The sequence below is a fragment of the Salvia splendens genome, chromosome 19 (genome assembly GCF_004379255.2).
Source record: "Salvia splendens isolate huo1 chromosome 19, SspV2, whole genome shotgun sequence".
Lineage (NCBI taxonomy): Eukaryota > Viridiplantae > Streptophyta > Magnoliopsida > Lamiales > Lamiaceae > Salvia > Salvia splendens.
The window spans coordinates 337,299-351,783 of record NC_056050.1 but is presented as its reverse complement, the minus strand read 5'-3'; the positions used below and the strand labels follow the sequence as shown (position 1 = coordinate 351,783).

The window sequence follows — 14,485 nt, the reverse complement described above, 5'->3', positions numbered from 1 at the left end:
TTATAGAGACATTCTTGAATGTTTTATGTTCCACTTTCGATGTGGGACAAACTCATTCTTGGTTATCTCTATTTTATAGAGACATCCTTGAATGTTTTATGTTCCACTTTCGATATGGGACAAACTCATTCTTGGTTGTCTCTATTTTATAGAGACATCCTTGAATGTTTTATGTTCCACTTTCGATGTGGGACAAACTTATTCTTGGTTGTCTCTATAAAATTGTATTTTAAATTATGTCATTTTTTATTTTTTTTAGGATTTTAATTATGTCTTTTTCTATTTTTTTGAATTTTAAGTTGTAATGTTATTTTAATTTTAATGAAGTGTGTTTGTTTTAATTGAATTGGGTTGGAAATAAAAATAAAAAATGAAATTGAATTAATAGTAATTTAAGGAACGGTTATGGAACGAATAAGAAATGGAGGGTTGCAGGTTTCGTTCCTTAGTTAAGGAATGGAGTAAAAAAGTACAGTGGGGCCCGCAAATAATAGTTTAAGGAACGGTTTAGGAACGGTGGGGGAACAACGTTGTGGATGCCTTAGGCCATCCACAACGTTGTTCCTATACCGTTCCTTAAACCACTATTTGAGGGCCCCACTGTACTTTTTTACTCCATTCCTTAACTAAGGAACGGAACCTGCAACCCTCCGTTCCTTAACCATTCCTTAACCGTTCCTTAAATTACTATTCATTCAATTTCATTTTTTTTTTAATTTCCAACCCAATTCAATTTAAATAAACACACTTTAAAAAACAAACACACTTTATTAAAAAAACACACAACATTAAAAAAAATTACAACTTAAACGTAAAAAAATAAAAAGCACACAATTAAAATTCTAAAAAAATAAAAGTACACAATTTTAATAATTTCATCCGCCAAAATTTGCCCAAATGTGCTCAATTAGATCATGTTGGAGTTGGGTGTGGGCACTAGAGTCGCGTGTCCTTGCACGAATAGATAACCGTTCTTGTATAGACGGATGCGCTCCACTTCGAGGCGGACTACTTGCGGTTGAGCTTCCGGGGGATTCGTCGTCGAACCAATTTCCCGCCTCGGGTCCTTCGTCTTGGACAATCATGTTGTGCAAGATTATGCACGTATACATGATGTCGACCATGTTTTCCATGAACCACGTACGAGCCGGGGCTTTGATGATGTTGAAGCGCGCTTGAAGAACCCCGAACGCCCTCTCCACATCCTTGCGAGCAGCCTCCTGCTTCTGCGCAAAAAGAGTCTGCTTTGCGTTCGCAGACCCACTGCACGTCTTCACGAAGGTATGCCACTTCGGGTAGATGCCATCGGCGAGATAGTACCCCATTTTATAAAGCCGGTTGTTGGCGACGAAGTTGATGGCCGGCGCTTTACCATCCAAAACTTCGGTCAAGAGGTCGGATTGGTGGAGCACGTTTACGTCGTTGTTCGACCCGGGGACCCCGAAGTACGCGTGCCAGATCCAAAGGCGGTAGTCGGCAACGGCCTCAAGTATAACGGTTGGGTGGGTGCCTTTGTGGCCGCTCGTGTAGGACCCCTTCCACGCCACCGGGCAATTCTTCCATTGCCAGTGCATGCAATCGACGCTGCCGAGCATCCCGGGGAATCCGTGCACTGTTTCGTGAAGGTTGAGCAGGAACTGACAATCGGTCGTACTTGGCCTTCGGAGAAATTCGTCGGTGAAGGCTGCCCGGACGCCTTGGCAGAATTTGAGCAAGCACATTCGCCCAGTGCTGTCTCCGATGTGGAGGTATTCGTCGAACATGTCGGCCGTTTGTCCAGTCGCAAGCTGGCGGATTGCTGCAGTACATTTCGGCAACGTCGTGTGGCTGGGACGGCCGACCGCGTCGAACCCTTCCTGGAAGAACTCTTCCCGGGCTGCCAAAGTATTCGCGATGTGGAGAAATAACGGTTTTTCCATGCGGAAACGGCGACGGAAGTACGTATCTCTCCAAACCGGGTTATCGCAGAAGTAGTCGCGTACTAACCTTGCGGCGGCTTCCTCCCGGTTACGATGGATGTACGTACGGGAGCGTCGTTGGGGTGGCGCGGCTTCTTCCGCCTTCCGTCGTCGATCTTCTTCAAGTGATTGTTTCAATATTTGACGCATTTGTTCATAAGGATCCATTAGTTTGATTAAATTTGGGAGAAGGAAAATATAGTTGATTTGAGATGAAAATTGGGGTGGAAATAGAGAGGAATAGATGTGTGTTTGTGATTGAAATGAATATGAAATAGGAGTATTTATAGAGTAAATAAATAAAATAAAAATTAAAAAAAAATAAAAAACGGATATAAAAAAAACGGTCTCATTACCGTTGCAAAATTTTTTTTTTTTTATTAAATTCGAATTTAAAAAAAAAATTAATTATTGCGTCACCGGACGAAGCCCACTCGCGGGGCAGCTAGTGGGCTTCACGCGTCGAATGGGAGGCCGCCACGTCGCCTCGGCGCGTGGCGGAACGTTCCGTTCCGCGTTCCTCCGCGTGCGTAGGAATGGCGACGGCACAGAACGGCGACGGAACGCACCCCGCAACGCGTGCCGCCGCGGAACCGTTCCGCCGGAACGGCATAGGAACCGCAACGGCACAGCGTTGCGGGTGCCCTTATGAATTTATACGAACAATTATGACGACAGTCATAACGTCACTCTGATATATGCATGCAAACATTGAATACCGACTCTCGTCTCTTCATCTTCACCGTCTCAAATCGAAGAGATGGAGAGAGAAATCCACTCATTTCAAATGTTGGAAACTGTTCAATTACCTCGGAATAAGTGATTCACGTATATCAGCAGCAAAATACAATCAATACAAGCTCAAATTCTTCAAACCAATCCGCCTCTGCACTCTCTTCAGCTCACAGAAAATCTCAATTCATCATCTGCTCCCTATTTTCGCAATGGGTGGTTATCGTCCCCCCTTCGCCGACTGCGTCGAAGTCCCTCCTCTCATCGCTAGAACCGTCGTTTTAGTCGGGAAAATGGGAAACGGCAAAAGCGCCACGGCCAACCGCCTCATTGGCCGCCAGGTGTTCGAATCAATGCCTAGCTTAGGCGCCGTCACTTCCAGCTGTAAACTGGAAACCACCGACTTAGGCGAAGGTCGAATTCTCAACGTTGTCGATACTCCTGGTTTGGTCCTCCACTAATTTTATTTGTCAATTTCATTTTTCAACTCAAAGATCAAATTTTTACTGCTCGAATTCGTCAGGTTTATTTGATTCATCTGTTGAACCTAAAGTCATGGCCAATGAGATTGCTCAATGCATCAACTTAGCCAAGGATGGCATTCACGCCGTTCTTCTAGTGCTGTCGTTGAGAAACCGTTTTTCTGAAGAAGAGGCGTTGGCATTTGATAGCATTTGCAAAATCTTTGGTGGCAAAATTCAGGATTACATGATTATTGTATTTACAAATGGTGATATTCTGAGAAGCAAAAATCTCACTCTTGATGCTTTCTTAGCTTGTAATTGCCCTGAGCAATTAAAGGTGATTATTTATGATTTCAGCTGTTTTGTGTTCTTTGTTGTGATGTATGTTTGTTGATGCTAAATGCTTCTTGCTTTTGGTGTTTCTTGATGCAGAATACTATAGCAATATGTGGGAATAGGGTTGCTTTATTTGATAATGTTAGTGGAGATGAAGGTAAGATTTTTGCGCAGAGGGAGGAGCTTCTCTCTCTTGTGGAGGATGTTGTTGAGGAGAATGGTGGGAAGCCGTATACTAACGAATTATTCGATGAACTGACTGTGAGTGAATATGCTAATCCTCATGATTTTGATATCTTCATGCATTTATGAAAATTGTGAGAACTAATTTGCACTAAACATAGTATCCATCAGCGTTATTGATCTATTTGATGAACTGAATGTTAGGGTGTCCACTATAAGGTGGACACGCCCAATAGCCCCGCCCCAGTTTTTGTCTATAGCCCCAGTTTTGTTGTCCATAGCCCCAAAATTCTATTTCCGCCACTATAGTGGACACCTCCAATAGCCCCAAAATTTTATAAATAAAATAATCGCATTATAAATAAATAGAAAACTAGGTAATAATCGCTTGCCGCGGCTGGACCCCTCGCCACGGCTAACGCCGGCGTCACTGGCCGAGCTACTCGCAATGCCGGCCCAGCTGCCCGAGCGTCCTCGACTGCCGCCGGTGCCACGACTGCCGCCTCCGCCCCTAGGGCCTCCGCCCCTACCGCCACCAGGGCCCCGACTGCCGCTACCTCCTCGGGTCGGAACGGGCGTTTCCACCCGCGCGGCCGGCGTGTCTGGGATGCCGCCAGAACTGAGCAGACCCATCATAGTATCAAATGCGTCTTGATCTGCTTCGGTGATCGGAGATTGGCTGGCTTGGAAAGGGGAACCCGGCCGCGGCTGGTGAAGCGCGTCTAGGTTGGGTCTGTAATCCCCAAATGCGGAACGACTCAGATTCCGCTGTAAAGGAGGCGGCGTTGGAGAAGACCTCCACGGCTGAGATGGAGGAAGGGGTGGACTCGATGCCCACGGTGGGGGAGATTGATTCCAATTCCAATACTGGGACGGAGTCCCGCCATATCCGGCAAAACCCGACGGCTGTGATGGATTGGTGTCATATCCCGATTCCTCAGAGTCGGGTGAGTCGTTGTTTCCTCGATTCATTTTTTTAGAGAGTAGTTGTGTGGATAGTGAGTGGATGGATTTTGTGAAAATGGTGAAAAATAAGTAGAGGGGGTGTGGTATTTATAGAGGGGATGGTGAAAAACGTCAAATTTCTCGTTGCCGGCGAAATCGCCGCGGCGGTTCAATGCACTATAGCCGCCGCGCCTATAGGCGCGGCTATACACCCCTCGGCGCGACATCGCCCCGCACACGGCGATCGCGCGTCCGCCGCGTCTCCCACCCCTCGCCGCGTCCAGCCCGCGGCTATCTACCTTCTCCACTATAATCCGCCGCCCCACCGCCGCGCCGCCCGGCTACCGCCGCGCTTAACCATAGTGGACGCTCTTAGTTAATTTGCACTAAACTTAGATTGTTCTTCAAACAGAATTGTGAGATTTCTGCATAAGGTCTTTTTATGCCACTGCACTGAATTCACGATATTTGCTGAATCTAGAGTATCGTATAATAAGCCTACTAAGTTCGGATTAGAGTTATCACAATAGGAAGTTTTTATTTGAACCACGCTCTATATAAACGTCAATTCATGCACACTCTGTGAAACTATGCCAAATAACGTATAAATACTGTAATTCTATGAATGCAATTGATGTTTTTGGTTGTATGTGGTGCTGTTGTTTGTGTTTATAGAAGGGAGGAATGGACACGACTGAACAAGCTATGGAATTCGGTTTTGCAAGTAAATCTGTGTCTTTGTATGAAGCGAAGTTTGAGCGGCTCATCCAGATGGTAATATTGGATTTCATTGAAAGAAGTGAATATTTCCTAAATACAAAGGAATTAGTACTTGAAATGAAGCTGTTTTTTTGTTTTTGTGATTGTTGTTTTGTTAAAAGGTTGAGATGAGGCTAAGGGAGTGCATTTTGAGGCTTGAGAAGCAGCTGGCTGAGGAGAGGGCTCTTCGGGCGGAGGCAGAGGAGAAGGCGCTGGCAGCACAGATTCGAGCACGAGACGAGATGTTCGAACTAAGAGAGCGTCTGGGCCGAGCTGAGGCATTTGGCGGTGAGCTCCAACACAAGATCAACAGCAAGCAGGGAGGATTTTGTGCTGTTATGTGATGAAGAAATCTATTACTCCACTTATCATTTTATGTGTGAATGTTATGTTGCAACTCGTTTTTTTGATGTGTTTTGTTAAACTGAAACTGGATATTTCTTTTTCTATTAATTATGATTGTTGTCACATTATAATGTTATTGGTATTTATTTTATAATACCACATTTTTTCATATTTTTTAGACTTAATATTGAAAAAAAAACATGAAAGACTGTGGACGGATATTTTAAAATTTAATCTTATTAGTAAGAACGCATTAAAAAATGAGTGGTGCTAAATGACCATAATGTGGCTGGCCATAAATTGGTTTATTTATAAAAAAAATCGAACCGATTCAGTATTAATTGTGTCCCCTAAAAGTCATCAAATGTTTTGGACGATCATACCCTTTAGTTTTACTGCAATTTTTATTATCTATAAAACACCAATACTTCATTTTTGTATTCTATTGTGCATTTACTTCTAGTGAACATGTCTTAACAGAAATAATACATCTATGTTCAACCAAGAGTTCCGGTTTGCTTCTCCCGACTTCGCCGGAAAATTGATCAGATCTGGCTCCAACCTCCTCTTCGCTCTCCTCCTTATTTCCGGTGACTCTCAACTCCCCTCCCTTTCTCCTAAAAAGCAAAAAGTGGCCAACTTAAAATTGAAGACAAGAAAATAAAAAATCTAATTTCAAGAAAATAAGAGATTTGATTAATAATGGTGGTGATAGCCGTCAATTAAGAGTAATGGCTGGAGGGATGGAGACGGTAAGTTGCATAGTGGCAGGGAATGAAGTGTCGGGAGGTGGGGATATCAATAATATATAAATAGTTAAGTTTAAGTTATTTTTTTATTTTAAATGTTTGTATGAAAGTATCTAAAATAAATAAATTATGATAAAATTAAAACTTTAATTAAAACTAACTTTATATCTCCATTTTGCAAAAGTACATTGAAGAATTCTATTAGTGGTAAAGGGTTATTTAGTAAGAGTACATAAACATTAAATATGTTTCTTGCCTATAATGACCATAATGCCCTATTATGGCCGGCCATAATGTGCCACATAGCTTTTCCCTTAAAAAATATCGAAAATTTATTTGCATCTGTTAATATGTTAATGTCCTCTCTTTTATAAATGATATTCCTTCCAGAAATTAAATTATTATTTCTATCTGTTTCTCATGTTTTCGCCTCATCGACTGTCACAAACCGACTCTTCATCTGAAAAAGTGGAGAGATAAAGAGACGCAGAATGTCGAAAATTGTTCCAAATCCTCTCGGAATATGGAACACCAATAGACTAAGATTAACATCACCAGCAGTAGTAGAGTAATAATAAAAACCATATCTCCACTCCACAATTGTATCCTGAATTAAATCTTACTCGTCAAAATGAGCAACGGCGATTCATCCTCCGCTAGAACCATTGTCTTACTCGGAAAAATGGGCAACGGAAAGAGCGCAACCGCCAACAGCCTCCTTGGCCACGACGTGTTTGAATCAATGCCTAGCTTAGGTGGCGTCACCTCCACCTGCAAGCTCCACACAGCCGTCCTCCAAAATGGACGCATTCTCAACGTCATTGATACCCCTGGTGACCTCATTTCTTCCTTATTTTCATTTTTCAATTTTGGTTTCCATCTCAAGATCGAATTTTTATGCAGGATTGTTTGATCCTGCTGTTCAATCAAACTCCATGGCCAACGAGATTGCCCAATGTATCAATCTCGCCGGAGACGGAATCCACTCTGTGCTGTTCGTTCTCTCACTCAGAAATCGCTTTTCTGAAGAGGAAGCCTCGGCTTTTGAATTCCTCTGCCAAATATTTGGTAGCAAAATTGCAGATTACATGATTGTTGTTTTCACTAATGGCGATGCTCTGATGAAAACGACTTTGGATCAATACTTGTCAAAAAATTGCCCTGAACAGTTGAAGGTATTTCCTCTCATTTTCATTCTTATTGAATTGAAGCTGAATGAATGATGATGATTTTATCATGGTTTTGTTGTTTGTTGATTTGATTCAGAATACACTGAAAATGTGTGGGAATAGAACTATTGTGTTTAATAATTGGACTGAAGATGGAGAGAAGATTTGTAGGCAGAGGGAGAAACTTCTCTCTCTTGTTGATTCTGTTGTGGAGGACAATGGCGGTTGTCCATACACCAATGAACTCTTCCAACAAATCAAGGTGTGTCAACTTATCAAAATTGTTACTACTATTTCTTGCCATTCAATATCACAGTTTTTCCTTTGTTATTAATATAATAATAATGATAATGATTCTGCAATTACTCTTATGAATGCTGTTTGGTTTTGATGTTTCCTTCTTGCAGAAAGATCAGATTGATGAAGCTGCTGAGATTATTGTTGGTGGAGAGCAGTATGATCTTTTGGTTGAAAAAGTAATGTGAATAATTTTTACCTCAGCACATAATTTTGTGGTATCCATGTCTTAATGGGATTGATGGATCATTGTAGATTGAGGCTCGGATGAAGGAGAGCATCTCAAAACTGGAGACGGTGTTGGCTAAGGAGAGTGCTGCTCGAGCGAAGGCACATCAGAAGTCACTGAAACTTCAGGCGAAGGCGGAACATGAGTTGCACGAGCTGAGAGAGCGCCTGAGCAGGGCTGACCATTGGAGCCGGGAGCTTCAGGAGGAGCTTAATCGCAAGCCTAATTGTATCGTAATGTGATCTAATTATGTGATTGAAAGAAAGAACTCTATGTTTTGATTTTTGCTATGTTATGTAGTGTTGTCTTGTTTTTTGTTTTCACTTTGCTATGCACTTACAGTGTGTGTATTTTCTTTTTAGCTTTCGTTCTCTTATGACTGATTCGAGAAAGTTTAATTAGTATGTTGTGTTGTTTATGTTTGTTTCAAGTTTTGGTTGTGTGCGAGTGTTTACATTTCCCTTTTGTATTTTGGATATATAATAATATGATAAAGCAACAAAGTCACAGTTGTTTTTTACCATTAAAGAATAATTTTGTTAATCTGTATAAAATTGTTAATGACATTTTAATTATCCTATTTAATACGTATAACTCTATTAAAGTAACAGTGATTATAAAATATTGATTTTTGATCAAACCTTTCATGTGATATACTTATTTCATCTTTTTAAAGAATTAATATCTCATTTTTGCTATATGCAAAAAAAATAAAATGGCTAGATTATAGTGGAGCTTATAAAAACTGATTTACTACCCATACTTTTCTTTCATTTCTTTTCACATTTTCTAAACCCGTATCTATCAAAAAATACTTTAAATACTCATACAAATAGTTTACATTTTTTAAACATGGATTCTATTTTTGTTATTAATGATACGTAGTAGTATATGTTGAGCAGTGGCTAATAAAAATCAGTAGATACGTTGATTAGAATGCTTAGTAATTGTTTGTAGTTTAAAGTGAATAAACGTTGAGGAAGATTAATTTTAATTTTAAAAAAACTCAAAATGACTTTGTTTGATGTATTTTTCTTTAAAATTTTGATGGCTTGTTCCATTGCATTTCCAGCTGACATAAGATAAGAAATTATCCGACCACAAATTAACAAAACAAATCAGCAAATTCATGTCTTGAGATCATCATCATCAAACGGCAGGCACTACTACTTATACTAGATCCAATCCAATTAAACACTTGAAATACTAAGTTTTTTACTTCCTTAAGCTTGTTACCCCCATACTTGCAGTCAGCCTCATAGTCACTTAACTAATACCTGCATCAAATATCCCAAGAAAAAGGATGTCTAATTAAAAACCCCTAAACTTATTCTTAAAAAATAATTAAAAAAAAGTAGAGAATATGTAAGTATGTACCCAAGATGAACGGTTTTCCTGTCTGAAGAAGCTGCTTCATAGCCAGATCCACTCTCCATCATGTTGAGTTGCAGCATATTTCTTGCATAGTATGCCTGTAAGGCAAAGTCTTGCCCACCTGGCATCATGCTCAGTTGCTGAAGCTTCTCATTTTCTTGAATCTGTAAATCATCAACAAATCACATGTGTCATTTACGTACATTACCTCCGTACCCTATTAGAAGTCTTATTTTGCGACGCTCAAGTCACTTACCTTGGCTCTGAGGGATGCATTTTCCTGCTCGAGCTGAGCTTCCTGCAGTAAAAATAAGGCCGTGATAGAATCTTTGAAAGAGTCAAGGAAAAGCATAGATTTTGTGTTATAATTTGGCTGGTTGTAGTGTAAGAACTTTACCCTTTTCAGCAGACACTCAGTTTCTTCAAGGATCAGTTCATGCTGTGCTCAACATTGTAAAAACTCAGTACAATTATCAAATGCTATATGTATAATCACAGCAACAAAATAAATACTACTTTTTTATTACTCAAACAAAGAAATGCTAACAAACTGGATCACATGTAGACCTTAGGTTCCTTAATGGAGGAATTGGAATCAATATTTATATAACAATTAAATATATTGTATGTCATTCTACCTTGTGCATACATAAATATATTTTTGCCAAAAGTTATCCCTAATATAATAGTATGAATTTGTAATTAATGAAGATTGAGAAATGTGGAGATTGAGGTGAGCTAATGAAATTAAGAGAGGAAAAAAGTCCAATACCATATTAATTTTCAACAAATTGAAAAACTCCAGAATGATATGTATTTTCAATAGAAGGTAGTGTGACATAAGAAGGTTTAGATGTTACTATGAGATTATCTACTAGTAGTTCATCTATTTATTAATTAATTTATTATATAATGGTGAATTTACCTTCTTGCCCCTGATTCTTGAGATGCCTCTCTCAAGCCTACTCTCCAGCTGCTTCAACTCCTTCACATTTAAAGAGCTCAACCCTTCACCCCTTAGATGCCTGCAGAAATTAAACCATATTTAATCAACTATTAGTTCTAAGAAATTTTACAAATTTCAGTTATTTTAAAATTTAAAGGAGATCATTACTTCAAACTAGTGTTATCTAATAATTTTTTGTTGATGGGTGGAATATTTTCATAGTAACTATTAGCAGTTTATAAGATATAATAGCAAATTTGGGTAAATTGGAGAACTTATAAGGTTTCACAAAGGTGGTTCCTCAATATTCGGACATCAGTTCTTGGTGTTGCACCATTTGCATGCAAATTGCTGTCTTTTCAAGTAAATATTTATTACCTGTTTGTGTCCTGGAGCATCTGTATTTGCTGGCTCAGCTTCCTGGACTCTTGTTGGTAAAACTGCAACAACGCAGGAAAAGTTAAACGTATTTCTTCATGTATTAATTTCTGTTATATTTTGCTTAGTTTAATACTAGTATTAGTAAAGAATCTTACTTGGGTATTGCTTTCTTGAGTAGTGCAACCATTTGAACCATCTATAGTTGCTTTCTTGTATCTCTCAATGATTGATCTAATGCAGCTACAATTATATATAAGCACTAATTAAATAATTTTCAAATGCAGTCTCCATTTTAATATGGTGTTGCAAAAAATATTAAAAAAAACTAATAAATACTAAAACAAAGGACATAATTTATAAAAACTAATTAAAAAATAAACTAATAAATAGAACACTCCTAGCTACACCATTCTTCAACACATGGTATATCAAGATATTCCAAAAGCAGTGTCTTTGTAATTAATTCACTTGCACGTTCATGCATGTAAAAAGTGTAACACAAGTTCATGTAAATTTTCTAACACTTCATCCCTAAAGGCAAGAGAGAGAAAAAGATAAAATCTTGAAAACTAGAAGTGGAAAATGAGAAGTGAACAGTTAGAATTTATATGTGAATTGCTGGAAAAGATCCACACACATTATGTGAAATCAGAAGGTGAAATCATGTAAGCTGAAAATGGAAAAGATAAATATGTGAAAAGGAATAAATTGCTATTGATTCTAGGAATGTTGAAGCAACAAGACATGACTACACATACTACGTGTGACAGCAAATTCATTTCAAGAATGTATACAATTTCATTCTCAACATATTCATGTCTCCACATACAAAATTATAAAAATGAAAAATTAATTTACATTTATATTAACAAACAGTGCAATATGAATAGGAATATTTAATTACTATAATTATATTTCATAGTAATACAAGAATTATATGCAGAAATACACTACTCTTATGATTCACTTTCTCCATATTTATTTTCTACTAGTTACTTAAATAGTAAAAACAAATTGTTCAAGACATACAATTAATCCTCAAGTGCATAACTAAATTATCCAATAGGAGTACTAATTATTAAAAGCTACTCCTATATTTATATGATCTAACAAGACCAGGAGATATCTACACAAGCCCTATCCAAATTTCCTTTTTTCTTATGGTACTTTATTTTCTATCTTTGTGTGTCCCAGAATTGGAGAGACAAACAACCTAAGACAATAGAGATGTTCATGTATTAATCTTGAAACACTGCAGCAGTACTACTGGACAAAATTTTCAGTTAATTTGATACAAGAATCACCAAAATATTGTGGAGATTTATGTAATGATAGAATGAGAAAACCTTGGAAACCAAAACCCTGCAGAAAGCAAAACTGGAAGTCCTGAACAACAAATTTGTGAAAGAATCATAAACTACTTGTTTTTACCACTACTTATTTGCCTGCTGTGATGGTGTCAGATTCTTTTATTATGATAAACCTAGCTGTCTTGGATAAATATATATGAACACTTTTATTTTCTTCTAAAATTGATCATTATTGGGTTTACTTATCTCTTATACTTTCTAAATATTTTAAAACATACTTGAAATTAAGTTCCCTTTACTATCAATTGGTTGCATACTTACAATCTCTTTCAGGACAGCCAATTTAGCTAAATCATACAGTAAAAAAAAAGAAAAAAGAGAGAGGTGAATTAACCTAGGCCAAAAGAAAATCAAATTCAAATATATGTTGAAGAAGGTTGCAAGAGGTTATAATTTACTTGTTGTTAGCGTATTCGTAGAGGCGACCGCGGCTGGAGAAGACGATGAGGGCAACTTCTGCATCGCAGAGAACGGAGAGCTCATAAGCCTTCTTCAAAAGGCCATTCCTACGCTTGCAGAAGGTCACCTGTCGACTCGTGTTGTTCTCGATCCTCTTTATCTCGATTTTACCCCTCCCCATCTCTCAACAACCCTAGCTACCTCCCTGTAATTGGGAGAGAAAGAGAGAAAACAAAATAAAATTGTAAATAATTGCTCAAATCCAGACATGCTCTTTGCTCAGTTGAATTTAAGATCTTAGTCCTAAAATCACAACAATTTTTTTGAAATCTAGGTATGTATATGTGTGCGTTTATACATTTTTAGGTAAACACACACACACACAGAGTTAGATTTCTCCATGGAGAAATTAGCTTTGAGAAACTTTTTGTTATTTGATCACGTAAAAAAAACTAAAAGATGAGAGGCTGATTTCAGATCTTCACACACAAATTAACAAAAACATGTACTGTTTTTCTAATAAAACAGTAAATCTAGCTCTCTTATCTGAAAAATGAGTTGTTATTTGAAAAAAAAAGGCAAAAATCACACAAATTGAAGTAAACAAATTAAATCCAAGCTGTTTCAACAACATCACAAATTTTCATAAATTCTTTCAAACCAGTTCCTCTAGAGAGAGATTCTTCTATTCACAGAAAAAAAGGATGAAAAATTAAGTAATGTAAAAACAACACGATTTATTTAGTTTGAGCTGCAGATCTATCTCAGGAAATGCTAAATTAGCTAAGAAAAAATAAATAAATAAAACGTTTGGAAACTGTGTCAAATGCATGGAGAGAAAATATAAGCAAAATTCTACAAACCTGGAAAACAATTGCTATTTTCCGGCGAAAGCTTCGGTTTGGCAAAAGCTTACACGAGTTCCAACAATCCCTTGAAAAAACCTCTTTAACTAAGGCTATTAAATGAAATCATCATACATATATACCTCTTTCTTTGTTTGTAAATTGTAAATGAGAGAGAGAGAGCTGAGCATGAAAAGGACATGCTTACTATATAAACATCAAGCGTGAAATTGTGGCTTGGTGATGAATATCAGCTCTGCAGCAACAAATTCACCAAAAATGGCAATGGAGGAGACTTTTTTTATTTATATTTTTAATGAAATAAAGAAGAATTTGAAAGTGCGTGTGTCGGATTTTTAAAATCATTATTGCATGCTAATGATCAATACTTATAGTTAATGATGGTTTCTTCATAGTAAAAGAAGTGAAATGAGACTATTAATTATTAAATCAAGCGCATTAGGGTTTGATGCACTCCACGTGACAGACACAATATTTAATTATAATTATTCAGCTAATTGCATTATTGAGTGGATTTCTTATATCACAAAGTCCGTGGACTACTAATAGGAAATTAATCTCAAATCTTCATGTTATGATTACCATTTTTATATGTTTGATTTACTATATTGGGTTAAATTTATTTCAGTCAATTTTGATTGAAAATTTTAAAATTATTTTGAAATAATAATATAAATTAAAATCTCATCAATATAAAGTGTGTGCCACTAGTGTTATCATAAAGTTTACATTTAAAATAGTTTCTAAAAGTATTACTGTAAAAAAAGTAGTGAAGTAGTTTGACTGGACTATGACACTATGACAAAATCTCACAGTATGAGGATTCAGACATGAAATTTGAAGAAAAAGTGACAAAATCAAAGTATTCATTATACTAGGAGATATTGCCGATTGAGTTTTTCCAATTTAGTTATTATTTATCTTTCGTAGGGTACCATTATTTTCCTATCAAGTTTGGAAATAGTGATTGAATTAATGGCCTG

At 37.5% G+C, this 14,485-nt stretch overlaps 2 protein-coding genes across 2 annotated transcripts; one reads left to right on the top strand and one right to left on the bottom strand.

Annotated features, from left to right (window-relative positions):
- Positions 1 to 2,655: 2,655 nt before the first annotated feature.
- LOC121780064 lies at positions 2,656 to 8,489 on the top strand. Its single transcript, XM_042177589.1, has 10 exons — positions 2,656 to 3,134; positions 3,214 to 3,491; positions 3,587 to 3,751; positions 5,294 to 5,392; positions 5,500 to 5,712; positions 7,094 to 7,304; positions 7,375 to 7,646; positions 7,738 to 7,902; positions 8,048 to 8,116; positions 8,193 to 8,489. The coding sequence occupies exons 1-10, from the start codon at positions 2,657 to 2,659 to the stop codon at positions 8,406 to 8,408; spliced, it is 2,166 nt and encodes a 721-aa protein (XP_042033523.1). The 5' UTR covers position 2,656; the 3' UTR covers positions 8,409 to 8,489.
- Positions 8,490 to 9,239: 750 nt separating this feature from the next.
- LOC121778496 (agamous-like MADS-box protein AGL11) lies at positions 9,240 to 13,635 on the bottom strand. Its single transcript, XM_042175855.1, has 9 exons — positions 13,500 to 13,635; positions 12,636 to 12,841; positions 11,023 to 11,107; positions 10,865 to 10,926; positions 10,466 to 10,565; positions 9,938 to 9,979; positions 9,797 to 9,838; positions 9,544 to 9,704; positions 9,240 to 9,443 (listed from the first exon to the last, which is right to left on the bottom strand). The coding sequence occupies exons 2-9, from the start codon at positions 12,815 to 12,817 to the stop codon at positions 9,437 to 9,439; spliced, it is 681 nt and encodes a 226-aa protein (XP_042031789.1). The 5' UTR covers positions 12,818 to 12,841; positions 13,500 to 13,635; the 3' UTR covers positions 9,240 to 9,436.
- Between the last annotated feature and the right edge of the window lie 850 nt (positions 13,636 to 14,485).

Coding starts and splice junctions, on each gene's coding strand:
- LOC121778496 (XM_042175855.1), bottom strand. CDS start 12,817: ATGGGGAGGGGTAAAATCGAGATAAAGAGGATCGAGAACAACACGAGT. Junction 11,108..12,635: donor TACGAATACGCTAACAACAA/GTAAATTATAAC, acceptor ATATAATTGTAG/CTGCATTAGATCAATCATTG. Junction 10,566..10,864: donor ATGCTCCAGGACACAAACAG/GTAATAAATATT, acceptor TAATTTCTGCAG/GCATCTAAGGGGTGAAGGGT.
- LOC121780064 (XM_042177589.1), top strand. CDS start 2,657: ATGCATGCAAACATTGAATACCGACTCTCGTCTCTTCATCTTCACCGT. Junction 3,492..3,586: donor ATTGCCCTGAGCAATTAAAG/GTGATTATTTAT, acceptor TTCTTGATGCAG/AATACTATAGCAATATGTGG. Junction 3,752..5,293: donor AATTATTCGATGAACTGACT/GTGAGTGAATAT, acceptor TTGTGTTTATAG/AAGGGAGGAATGGACACGAC.